The 13,943-nt window shown below is 37.5% G+C and overlaps 1 protein-coding gene across 1 annotated transcript in view; it reads right to left on the bottom strand.

Moving 5' to 3' along the window:
- Nucleotides 1-13,943, bottom strand: part of LOC107668386 (neuropilin-2-like) — an 83,504-nt gene that overhangs the window by 28,322 nt on the left and 41,239 nt on the right. Inside the window, exon 7 of the mRNA XM_016460235.1 lies at nucleotides 12,772-12,927. Within this exon, the coding sequence (XP_016315721.1) occupies nucleotides 12,772-12,927 (156 nt within the window). The remainder of the gene's footprint in view (nucleotides 1-12,771; nucleotides 12,928-13,943) is intronic.

Genomic DNA, 13,943 nt, shown 5'->3' on the forward strand with positions numbered 1-13,943 from the left:
TATAGTTATTATTATAGATGCTTTTATAGGTTTATTAGTTTTATTTTCTTATTTTTACTTAACTATATTAACTATTTAATAAAACTTTAGTTTTAGTAACTTATTTTTCGTTATTTTTTAACACAATTTGCTTAGTTGGCAAGGCAACATTTCTATTTCTATTTTATTGTATTTCAGAGGTGTGCTATTACTTTTGAAACTCACAGTTTTTGATGGCATTTTGGCAAATAAAACCATTAGACTTGCATTGAAAGAAGAAACTGTGGTTGATATATAAATAAGTCAATGGATATATGGTTATATCTTTTGACTTAACCACCTAGAAAACTGCTGAAAAACCACTCAGAACACATTATCAACCACTTACCACATCAATTCTCTGTTTATCATGAGAAATTGCAAAACAGTAATAATAAAAAACAGTTAGTTACAAATGTTTTTATTTATTGTTGCCCATGGGCGTCTCCTTTTCCCTGCTTCTGATTGGCCAACTTGTTTAATCCAAACCATCAGGAAACTAGTAGCCATGAAACCCTTATAACAGATGAACAGATGTATATCATATGGGATTTGAGACAGAAGACCCACTGGTCATTATGGATGAAGTTCCAAGCACAAAGAGGAGAGTGTTAACCATGAAGATGCCAAAATGATCAAAAAGCACAGAAAAAAAAACTAAACTAAAAGGCCTAACAGGATTGAGAAGTCCAATTACTGTGAGGACATTAGGGAGCAGGCTGAGATGAAGCTGAAGAATGGTGATTTCCCACTGGTCCTCTAAGGCAGAGGGAAAGGGGAAGCGAGAGGAATGACAGAAATGACAAAGTCCTGGACTCTGACAGCAGCAGTCAATCTATTGAGGGGGCGGAGTCAAATACTGCTTCTAGCCAAACATATATTAGTGATATGAAACCATACCTTTATTGTTTCCTTCCCTCTTTCCCACACACACAGCACCTGCTAATGTTTTCTTTGCATCCCTGAGCTACAATGGCCTCTGACTGGTGTTGTGTTGACAGACACACAGGTGCTGGTAATGACAGACTCCCACACACTGAAACAGGAGAACTGCTGTCAGCCCTGCGGTCTACTGATTAGGGGTGTAACGGTACACGTATTCGTACCGAACCGTTTCGGTACGGGTCTTTCGGTTCGGTACGCATGTGAACCGAACGAATACAGTTTTTTTTTTTTCTCCGGAAATTCAAATAATAAATGGCATTTTGACAGTCTTTTATGTGGCATGACAGATCGCTGTATAAACACCTTGGAGAGCCGCTTCTGGGACGGTTCAGAAACGTGCTGGTATATAATCCCAACACAAGCACTGACTAGAGCGGCCGCGATCAGCTCCGGTTCCCGTGTCTGAGCCGAGACGCCCCGCAGATTTGTGCAGAGCGGAGCGCGAGTGAACGCGGTCATTCCTTCCTCTGTACTACTAGTTTTAACGCGAATAAACATGACTGAACATCTCATGCCTCATGTAATTGCTCAATCAGCGTTTCAACCGCGGAAAGACATCAACAATACAGCGTGGAAATAAAATGTCACGTAGCATTTAATTTACCTCACCAAGTCATCAGTGTCCACAGCTCGTTAGTTCACTAGAGAAATTCTCTCCCTTGATACTGTGATCGCTGGATCAAAGCAAGATGGTGCCTGTTCTGTCCAGACTGTTCTCATCTGTAGTCGTTTATTAGAATATCAGCAGTTAAGAAGCAGAGGAGACTTAAGACTATGAATCTTATTGAAATTGCAATGAAGTAAATCTATAAGGGAGACCTGGGATGAAAGTGGCTGCTGGGCTGACGTGATCTCATGATAATTCGTATGTATTTTACGTAAAATGTTGTTCTATAAAACGTACATTTACTTATGTTTTTACAGGCACAAAAACCTAACCCTAACCCTAATACTGACGTATTTTCAGCATCTAAATATACAAATACTGACGTATTTTCAGCATTTAAACGTACACAACTGACGTAATTGACGACACCTAAAAATGAATCCTTATGAATATTGAAATCGCGGCATTCATTTTATTATTATTGTTGTTTTTAGTTGTCATATCAATTACCTGTTTTCAATTGCATTATTAAATTGTTTACTCGTTTACTTCATATGAAATGATAACATTTCGTTCTGTTCTGTGTGATTTCTGCGGCCAGCTCGTTTCCAAGAATAGGCCTACATAATGTTAAGATTTCACTTTAAAACCTTAAAATAAATAGCATTTCTACAATCGTTTAACCTTTACTTGTCATGCAATGTTTACTTTGTTTGCCATGGGCCCAGGGCCGTTTCTAGCCAATTTGACGCCCTAGGCGAAATCCCTATTGCCGTTTCGGTACGGGTCTTTCGGTTCGGTACGCATGTGAACCGAACGAATAAAGTTTTTTTTTTTTTTCTCCGGAAATTCAAATAATAAATGGCGTTTTGACCGTCTTTTATGTGGCATGACAGATCGCTGTATAAACACCTTGGAGAGCCGCTTCTGGGACTGTTCAGAAACGTGCTGGTATATAATCCCAACACAAGCATTGACTAGAGCGGACGCGATCAGCTCCGGTTCCCGTGTCTGAGCCGTGACGCCCCGCAGATTTGTGCAGAGCGGAGCGCGAGTGAACGCGGTCATTCCTTCCTCTGTACTACTAGTTTTAACGCGAATAAACATGACTGAACATCTCATGCCTCATGTAATTGCTCAATCAGTGTTTCAACCGCGGAAAGACATCAACAATACAGCGTGGAAATAAAATGTCACGTAGCATTTAATTTACCTCAGCAAGTCATCAGTGTCCACAGCTCGTTAGTTCACTAGAGAAATGAAGTCTAGAGAGGCGCATTTTGCAAAATATTACACCATATACTCATTATATGTTACTAAACCTGTTAGTCTTAATTATTTAATGTATGTTTAAATTAATCTGTTATGAAACATGCTATGACAGCCATTGTGTAATTGAATATATTTTAACAAATAGCTTAGAAATTTTATTATTTATAAATTAATTTAAAAACTGCATTATGTGCAGTTTACATGTTTGCATACAATTATTATTTTTATTATTTTTTAAAGTTGAGTGTTGATCATCTATTTAAAAATAAATAGTAATTAAATTTAAGTTTGGGTTAAGTTGTTAGGCCTAATTGTAACCTTATAATGTAAAAGGGCTCCCTATAGTTTTAAGCATAAGCTGAGGTAGATTTTTATCACTAAGAACATTTAAACTATAACTGAATGTATTTAAAGAAAGAGCAACTTGTTCAGTAAACCATTTAAAAAAAAAAAGTTTTTCCCCCTGCTGTACCGAAATCATACCGAACCGTGACGTTAAAACCGAGGTGCGTACCGAACCGTCATATTTGTGTACCGTTACACCCCTACTACTGATACAAGGCCACCCTCGTAGCTGTTTCCTCCTTTTTTTTTTGCCCTCACACTGTCGGTTTTTCATTGTTTCTCTCTCACTATGCAGTCTAGGCGTAATCTTTGATTGATGCACTCTCTGCGTGTGCATGTGTGCCCATAGCCAGAGACATGACAAATGGACACAGCCGTCAACGGAAGGGTTTATGCAAAATTACGATCATGAATCATGCATTTGTGTACGTTACTTATATCACGTTCCCTCAGGCATGGCTGCTAGTGTTTCCCAGCATGCTGTCTGTGGGGAGATCAGGTATGTGTTATCTGTCTCAGGTGATGATGCTTTGTATGTTAGTGGGGGTCTGAATGTATCTGGTGTTAGATACAAGCATACGTTTTCAGTTTCTTGTGGACAAATCTGCTATACTTTTATGCAAAGGGCATTTAAACATGGTAAAACTTACTAAGCAAAGCTCAGAGTACACTTACTGGCAGACGAAAGTATTAAATTAGCTAAATAATGATATAAAGACTATCCACTATCTGAAAGTGAGCACTCATTTCATTCCTCTACTCTCTTTCTCTTCCTGGCTCAGTCTCTTTTATGCTCTGACTCTGTGCCCACATGTGAAAAGTGACTGACATGAGTAAGTGTTTCCTCCTGCATGTTATATATGCATGTGTACTGACCTGATGTCAACAGAATATGTCAGCTTTTTTTCCGGATGCAATACATACATTTTCCAGAAATATATTCCCAGAAATACATATATTTTACTACATTTTCACACATGTGTCTGAGCCGTGACGCCCCGCAGATTTGTGCAGAGCGGAGCGCGAGTGAACGCGGTCATTCCTTCCTCTGTACTACTAGTTTTAACGCGAATAAACATGACTGAACATCTCATGCCTCATGTAATTGCTCAATCAGTGTTTCAACCGCGGAAAGACATCAACAATACAGCGTGGAAATAAAATGTCACGTAGCATTTAATTTACCTCAGCAAGTCATCAGTGTCCACAGCTCGTTAGTTCACTAGAGAAATGAAGTCTAGAGAGGCGCATTTTGCAAAATATTACACCATATACTCATTATATGTTACTAAACCTGTTAGTCTTAATTATTTAATGTATGTTTAAATTAATCTGTTATGAAACATGCTATGACAGCCATTGTGTAATTGAATATATTTTAACAAATAGCTTAGAAATTTTATTATTTATAAATTAATTTAAAAACTGCATTATGTGCAGTTTACATGTTTGCATACAATTATTATTTTTATTATTTTTTAAAGTTGAGTGTTGATCATCTATTTAAAAATAAATAGTAATTAAATTTAAGTTTGGGTTAAGTTGTTAGGCCTAATTGTAACCTTATAATGTAAAAGGGCTCCCTATAGTTTTAAGCATAAGCTGAGGTAGATTTTTATCACTAAGAACATTTAAACTATAACTGAATGTATTTAAAGAAAGAGCAACTTGTTCAGTAAACCATTTAAAAAAAAAAAGTTTTTCCCCCTGCTGTACCGAAATCATACCGAACCGTGACGTTAAAACCGAGGTGCGTACCGAACCGTCATATTTGTGTACCGTTACACCCCTACTACTGATACAAGGCCACCCTCGTAGCTGTTTCCTCCTTTTTTTTTTGCCCTCACACTGTCGGTTTTTCATTGTTTCTCTCTCACTATGCAGTCTAGGCGTAATCTTTGATTGATGCACTCTCTGCGTGTGCATGTGTGCCCATAGCCAGAGACATGACAAATGGACACAGCCGTCAACGGAAGGGTTTATGCAAAATTACGATCATGAATCATGCATTTGTGTACGTTACTTATATCACGTTCCCTCAGGCATGGCTGCTAGTGTTTCCCAGCATGCTGTCTGTGGGGAGATCAGGTATGTGTTATCTGTCTCAGGTGATGATGCTTTGTATGTTAGTGGGGGTCTGAATGTATCTGGTGTTAGATACAAGCATACGTTTTCAGTTTCTTGTGGAAAAATCTGCTATACTTTTATGCAAAGGGCATTTAAACATGGTAAAACTTATTAAGCAAAGCTCAGAGTACACTTACTGGCAGACGAAAGTATTAAATTAGCTAAATAATGATATAAAGACTATCCACTATCTGAAAGTGAGCACTCATTTCATTCCTCTACTCTCTTTCTCTTCCTGGCTCAGTCTCTTTTATGCTCTGACTCTGTGCCCACATGTGAAAAGTGACTGACATGAGTAAGTGTTTCCTCCTGCATGTTATATATGCATGTGTACTGACCTGATGTCAACAGAATATGTCAGCTTTTTTTCCGGATGCAATACATACATTTTCCAGAAATATATTCCCAGAAATACATATATTTTACTACATTTTCACACATATCTGCTTCTTCTGTCCTGTCTGTTTATATCCACTTAAGAGATAACCGACTGTGTTTACATTCAAACATTTACAGTGGAAACTGGTCTGCCCTGCACTATTACTATATCACACAATTAATCATGTTCATTTGCAAAGTCCAGTGAGTCACACAGATTTTTAGCCAAACTTTAAGAGCATTTAGTTTTGTATACAACTGGTGGCCATGATTCTTCTTATTTAGCACTAAGTCTGACACCAAACAATAACAATAAAGTTATAAAGATGCTAAAGATGTTAAAAAGATCTCATGTGTGTTTTTGTTTATACATATGCAAAAAGATCCAAACCGTGCCAGATATCTGTGGAAAAACAGAAATTTGTTGACAGCATAAACGGCCGCAGTGCTGCTGGTCTGTCTAGACACACACACACACAGATCAATGAGGGTGGATGTAGATTAACTGTTATATGAATTATTGAAAAATCACGTCTGACAGTCCAGGAGTAGTTATATTGAACGGACTCCTTGGAAATTCATCAGCACAGGAAAATGTGTATGTGTGAAGGAATATTCATGAGATGAAATGGGTCCTCAGTGATGGCCAACAGGGCAGGTTCCTGGTGAGGAGTCCCCAAAAAATGAGTTTGAATTATTCAAATGTCTGGCACTAGGGCGGTCTACTTAAATAATAAAAACCCCCCAAAGCAAACTCTCCATGAGGTTAAAGTGTGAGGACACACACATGCCTCCTGCAAGACATTGTCACTGTTAATATAATAAGAGAGAAGAGAGAATTTGTGGTCACATAAAAGTGGACACTCTCCCCCACAATGCCTGACTGCACAATGCCTTACGGAAAGCCACATGGCCACAACAGGGTCATGTGAGATGAAAGAGGTGCTGCGTTCCCTGCTCTGTCCATCTTTCTGCCTGTCTGTCTTTTTGTCATTCATTCCCTCCATCTCTCGCTGCTTTGCTTTGGATCGCTGCCACACTTTTTTCCCTCAGACTGATGGGGCCACTGGGAAATGTGGTCAGCGTTCACAGCTCTGCTCGAGTCATTACTCTCTCTCTCTCTCTCTCTGCCCTTCTCCTGCTCTCTCCCACACCTCCATGGCCCAGATGAAGATGTTGACAGAGCAGTCGGGCTTCAGTTGGCTGCAGGCCAGTGCAGGCTCAGTCTCAGAGGAGGAGAAACACGAAGAGAGACAGGCAGAAATAGTCCTGTGACAAATTATTTTATAAGTACAAATATTCCATGTAGCCTCGTAATTAATATGAGGTCATAAAAACTGCATATAGAATAATTATAGAAGAATTAGAAAGTTTAGAAGAGCTTTAGATGAAGTATAACTTAATGTGTCAGTTTTTCCTTCGTCAGTTTGGAGGCTGTGTGTTGGCTTTGGGCCCCTGGCGGCCCTTGGCTGTATGCTCTCCTGTCAAGGATGGTTTTGACTGATAGTCTGCTGGTGGCACAGCAATGAGGGGCTCAGATACCTGAACACTGTGGCCAAATTTGGTGTGTTGCTGCCATTCACTGATTGCCATATGACAGAAGGCAGGTGTTTATTGTTTAGTAGGGCTTGTGATGTGTCATGAATTTTAAATACTACTAAATACTTACTGACAAATTTTAAGCATAAATCAAAAACTAAAAAAAAAAAAATAGAGTATGATTCTACATGTTATAAATATAAAACACAAAAATCCCTCTATAAAGCTCATTTAGTGTGGAAGCTCATCTTTTGGATTACAATGGCTGACAGACCATCCTGTTCAGAGGAGAAAAATGTTGATTTGGTTCCTGCTTTCCTCTTAATTCCCAGTTTGCATGCGAGATTGAGTTGAAGGGATTGGAATGTGGAAGCCTTCCCTCCTTGCTTTACCTTGTGTTTCTGAAAAAATAATACATTTCTGTTACAACACTTTGTCTTATCCCGGTTTAATCCACACAAATAAGTAAGCAGCTTGTAGAAGGATTCCTTTTTGTTCGATCAATAGAGTGCTGCAGGAATGAGTCCAAAAATTCAGCAAATACGTATTTTTGCATTTCAGGTTCCATCAGCAATGTTCTTTTTTATGGGTTTTTGGGCTGAAACAAGGTTGACCTGCTCATAGTTAAGACAAGCTCAAATGTTTTTCCCATTTTATACTAAGACATAAAATACATCAGTAATACCTCACTCATAATTTTGTGTTTTACTTTTGACGTGTCTTGGAAAAGATGGATGCTAACAAGTGGCTAAATAGGACTACAGAGGTTGTAGGGGACATTTATCATCATAACAATGAATAAGAAAACTCATATACTCACTAGTTCATATGCATATATTATCTTTTCATTATCATATGCATAGCCTTATCTTGATAAACAAAACCAATAAGTTTCATAAACCTTTGTTGCTCACAGAGCTTGTTTTCTGCAATAAGCTAAAAGCCAATGGAAAAATCCTACTCTCTATTCAAGGAAACCAGCAGATGTGGGAGTGTTTCCAAACAAGTTTCTCAAACATGCACACTTTTTGCAATTCCGCTTCTATTTTTCGGTGAAACTAGCAGCATAGAAATGACACACTGCCGCTTTAAGTCAACTTGGAATCGGTAGACACTGTAATTGGAAGAACAGACGATATGTTTTATGACCCTCAGTGGTGTAAATGTTTCCTCTAAAACCACCATTTGTCACAGTGAATGAAAACCATATTTGCACGACCCCACTAAAGACAGGTAACTGTGTATTTTTGTTTGAGTATGTGTGAAACGGTTTCCTTGCTTCACTGAACACATTCCACCGTCACACACTCTGGCTGTGATTTATGCAGACAACCCAACTCAAAGAGCATCTATTTTCTAGTCTATGACATCACTAAAGGTTAAACCCTCAGTGGTACATTCCCAAAGAACAGAGGAGTCCTCCCGGGATCTGGCAGCGGTCTTCCATTATCCACGCACTCCATGTGAAGCGGAGGAATGCACAGAGATGGACGGATCTGTCAGGCTGCTCTTTTGAAGTCCGAGCTGATGGCATCTCCCATGACAGTGCTCTCTGTTGCTTCGCCTTAGGATTTTACACGTTAACACACATACCATATGCTCTCTCTCTATATAAACCCCCTTGATGGTATTGTTAAACAAGCAAGGAATTTACCAGACCTTCATGAGCTCTGTCAATGACAAGGCTACTTTAAACGGTCACATTGACCTTAAGAGCAGGTGTGGGACCTTACATAAGGGACCCACTCATTTTCCCCACCAGTGGAAATGGAATTAAAACCTTTTGACCTCCTTGCAATTTGAAACAGTATGTTTGTGAAAATAGCATAAATTGTTCTGTCGTTACTTTGATGGCTTTATCAGATACAGTCTCAGGAGGGAGTGTGTATATGCATGTGTTCCTGTGTGCTGGGTTTCCAGTAAAAGGGAAGGGAATTTGTAATTCTGTTCCAAAAGAGCTAAACAGTATTTTAAGACATCATAGCTGCCCTCACGATTAAAAAGCTGTTTAAGTAGGTATAAATTGGCATAAATATGCTGCCTTTTTTGGTCAAATTCAAAGGCAACAGCCTATGTATCCTTACAAAAAGTTTCTTATTAAAATTTTCTAACAAGGCTGCATTTATTGGATACAAAATGCAGTAAAAAAAAAAAAAAATTCTAAAATATTATAACAATACTCAAATATTTAAAAATATAATTTATTCCTGTGATGGCAAAGCTGAAATTGTCTTCAGTGTCTGCTTAATTTTTTTTTTTTTTGTGGAAACCATAATACATTTCTTTTCAGGATTCTTTGATATATAGAAAGCTCAAACGAACAGTATTTATTTGATATAGAAATCTTTTGTAACAATATAAATGTATTATACTTATTTTTTAAGAAATTTTATCAATTGAATGCACCCTTTTTGAATTAAAGAATTAATTTCTTTAAAAATCTTATTGTACTTTTGTAATTTCATTACTGAAAAGTCTAAAAAATTGTTCAAGCTAATTCAAAATGGCATATGTTTTTTTTTTTAATTAATTAATTTTCATTATTTTTGCTGTATAGAGTGTTCCAAATCAGTTATAAGGTAATGGAACTTATAAGGTCACATTTCAGTTAGGATGCTGCCTTCTACTGTAGCTTCCTATATACGAAGCTGAAATTGTCTTCAGTGTCTGCTTAATTTTTTTTTTTTTTGTGGAAACCATAATACATTTCTTTTCAGGATTCTTTGATATATAGAAAGCTCAAACGAACAGTATTTATTTGATATAGAAATCTTTTGTAACAATATAAATGTATTATACTTATTTTTTAAGAAATTTTATCAATTGAATGCACCCTTTTTGAATTAAAGAATTAATTTCTTTAAAAATCTTATTGTACTTTTGTAATTTCATTACTGAAAAGTCTAAAAAATTGTTCAAGCTAATTCAAAATGGCATATGTTTTTTTTTTTTATTAATTAATTTTCATTATTTTTGCTGTATAGAGTGTTCCAAATCAGTTATAAGGTAATGGAACTTATAAGGTCACATTTCAGTTAGGATGCTGCCTTCTACTGTAGCTTCCTATATACGCAGCACACAGGAAGGTTTTGGAACAGAGCTGTATGTGTGTGATCTTATCAGATCTGATTTAGTAGTGACTGAATGAGTGTGCTGCAGGTAATCTAGACGTGAACCGAAAACCCGCCACAGCAGCTGAGGCAGTTTGAGAAGAAATTAAGCCCAGCTCTGCTGATATCTCACTTACACCACACACACTTACAATGAGACTATCAGCCACCAGCCTACAGTGATCTCTTCAGCAGCTCTTCCTGTTTGTCCGTAAACACACAATCTGTCAGTGTCCAGGGACACACACACCTCCACCATCATCATGTGAGACCGATGAGAGCCTGATGTGGTGCTAGTATCAACCCAAACCATCACCACACAGCCCTGAAAAATAATAACCTGCCTGACTCAGGTACATATACATGATACTCATACATACAAAACTGTTTACAGTATTGCAAATTTACATTTCATTTCAATGCCAACATGCTATTTCCTGTTAATCTATATAGGCGATATTAAAAAAGCCATGACTGAATGCATTTTGTCTGCAGGAGTGAGGCATCTTGCTAGATAACTGCCAACATTGATATATATCCCTTCCAGGCATATGAATAAACAGTACATTACTTAATAGCACCATTTCTAAATGGACACTGACCGGTCACACCTCCCATAAGGTGCGAATCTCCCATTCCGACACAGCCAGACATCTTAACAAAGCTTAGCTGAACTGAAACCAAAGCCGTAAAAACAGCGAGCACATTAAGGGAGGACTGAGCTCGGAGATTTTCTGGAAGATTAAAGCCAGAGGCTACTCCAGCAGGGGGTCCGGGGCTAAAGACCCAAACGCCAGTTGGTGGTGGCCGGGGTGGTATCCGGCAGGTTATATTCTCAGTGGCGGCTGATGTTTTTTACAGCTTCTTCCAAAATCATCACGCTAACATCTGAGCTTTCACATGTTCCCCTGTCAAGCAATCAACTCCATACAGGATTTCCAGGGGATTTGTTAATAAATGAAGATTAGAGGCATGTACCACATTGGACGATTAGTTTTACACAGGCCTTATCACCAATGTTCTTACTTCTTATGTCGCGACCGTGCAGAAGAAATAATATGCTGCACACAGGACACACCTTCTCTGTCACACAAAACTGAGTTGGGAAAGTCATTGATTGAATTCTAGTAAATGCGAAATAATTGCAATGTTCGGGCAAACCGCTATAGAGTTAGAACACGGTTTACAGGTTTCAAAGAAAGAGAATGAAAGAAAGAAATCGAATACTTTAATACTTGTGTACGAAATAGCTCAACACTAGAGCCAACGCAAACGCAATGACATGAAATAAAACGACATCACGTTTTAAAGAGTGGCTTGATTAAGTGGTGGAAATAGTGGATGATGGGCACAGAACAGTAACAAATCTCTGAGACATTTAAAGTCACACACAGGTGTATGCAAACTCTACTACTCTAAACTCTACTTAGATAACTATATAATAATTCACGTTCACGTTTAAAAAAAATATTTAGCTTAAAGATCTCTGTTTTAATGCTTTAGTTTGTTTTCTATTCTATTCTATTCTATTCTATTCTATTCTATTCTCAGTTTAAATGCTTCAGTTTGTTTTTATATTATATTTTATTATTATGAACCTAATAAATAATTGACCTCAAAATGGGAATTCATGAGCAATATCTGCTTCATTTTTTATATTATATTACTACAAAGAATTGAACTGTTCTGATTTTTTTTTTGATTTTTTTTTTTATAGAATTTCTTGGTAACACAGCACTGTAAAAAAAAATTTTTTCTCAGGTAACCTAAAATGTGCATTATTTAGTTACATCAAGGGTCAAATCAAATATAAATAGCACATGAAAGTTAAACGTTACACACTTTTTTGTGTGTGCACTGTACAGGTCTGGTATAAAGAATGTTTTTGATCAAGTGGCCGAAATGTCCACCCAATAGAGAAAAGTTTTGCTCAGCAAGAAAAAAATCAGAGGGAACATTGCTTATCACTCTTTTCAACTCTCTCTGTTTTCTGACCTCCCACCATATTCCTTTCATTCAAGCCTGTTCACTTGGTTTCTAATGGATTCTAATGGAGCCCTGCCCCCCATCAGCCTACACCTAAAGATGCTTCCAAAAAGAGCGCCTTCGATTGGCATGCCAGCTTCGATTGGTATTTCGATGCCTGTCCATGCTGGTTTATGCTAGACCAGCATAGTCTTTCTTGTAGAAGTCTTAATTGTTAAGCTAGGAGAACCAGCATTTCAACTGACCCTCCACAGAAACTACAAATACAAGTAAATTATGTCATCACCTTTTGTCTTTTTAAATCTTTTCTGGCCCTCTGAATCTCACACACACAGCGTGTGACAGTACTTCACACATCTCTATAACCAGTGCTGGAAAACAGAGAACAACTGACTGCTTTATCTCTCACACATTCTCAAATGTGCCGTTCCCGCGTGATCGTACCTTGTGGTTCTTGCCGTAGCGGTAGATCATCCAGTCCTCTCCGTTAGTGCTGACCTCCAGCTTAAAAGTGGCGACAAAGTAGGACTTGTGTGTCTCTTTGGAGACTGCACCCTGGGTGGCAATGCCCGTCAGGACCTTCAGGAAGTGCAGGTCCACCTAAGGAGAAAAAAAAATGGAAAATTGAATTAAATCTGTGTTGCGATAAGGGTTTTTGTTTTGTTTGTTTTTGAAATTTTTTCGATCGCTTGGTTTCTATTTCTGTGGGTTGTGCTAGGTAGCCCCATCCACCCAAAATCATGGTCCATATTAAAGTATTTTAACTATCAAATACCTTCAGATTGGTTGTGATTGTCATATCACAGTTTGATGCCTAGTGTGGACAGACAGATTCGCAAATTTGACAAATGTCACGCACTAAAAAGTTTAATGCTTGAACAAAGCCTAAGTTGTTAATATGAGCAAAGTTTTTTATATTTTGTAATTTATAAAAGTTTTTAGTTTTTCCTTTTAAGTTGTCACTCTTTGATAGTTTTTCAGTTTTTTTTAAATAATTTTTTATAATATTTAGTTTTTAATTTAAGTTTAAATATTTTTGTCCTTTTAAAATTAAGTCACTGTGTTAAAGGATAGAATTTAACATTAAATTATACTAAAACTAAATAAACATTTAAATAATTTTAAATATTACATTTCTCAGAGCCGTCTAGTGTTACAGTATACTGTATAAAATTAAAAACCAAACAAAAATGTTTTTGTTACCATTTTTATTTTTTTTTTTACTTCATTTCAGTTTGTTTTGGAGTAATGAACATGTATTATTTGAGTGTTTGGTTTTCCAGTTATATTACTTTATTTTAGTTAAGGAAAACCTTTTCATATGGTTTTAGTTTCCCTAGAAATCCCCACTAAAATCAGGATGATGAGAGAGTGAGATAAGTAAAGAAGCAGAAGGAGAGATGAGAGAGGGATGTGAGAGGGATGTGAGAGGAATGAGATAGAGGGAAGAGCTGAAAGATGGATAGAGCTGTGGGAATATGAGGCATCCCCTTCCTGCAGATCACGGGCAGCAGCGAAGGTGTTATCAGAGCCTTAAGATCAATCACCTGAGCTCTGATCGATACTAACCACCTTCATTCAACTCTCCCTCAACTCCCCCCCCCCGCAACAATGAT

This window comes from Sinocyclocheilus anshuiensis, unplaced genomic scaffold, assembly GCF_001515605.1.
Source record: "Sinocyclocheilus anshuiensis isolate Anshui unplaced genomic scaffold, SAMN03320099.WGS_v1.1 scaffold1237, whole genome shotgun sequence".
In the NCBI taxonomy this organism is placed as follows: domain Eukaryota; kingdom Metazoa; phylum Chordata; class Actinopteri; order Cypriniformes; family Cyprinidae; genus Sinocyclocheilus; species Sinocyclocheilus anshuiensis.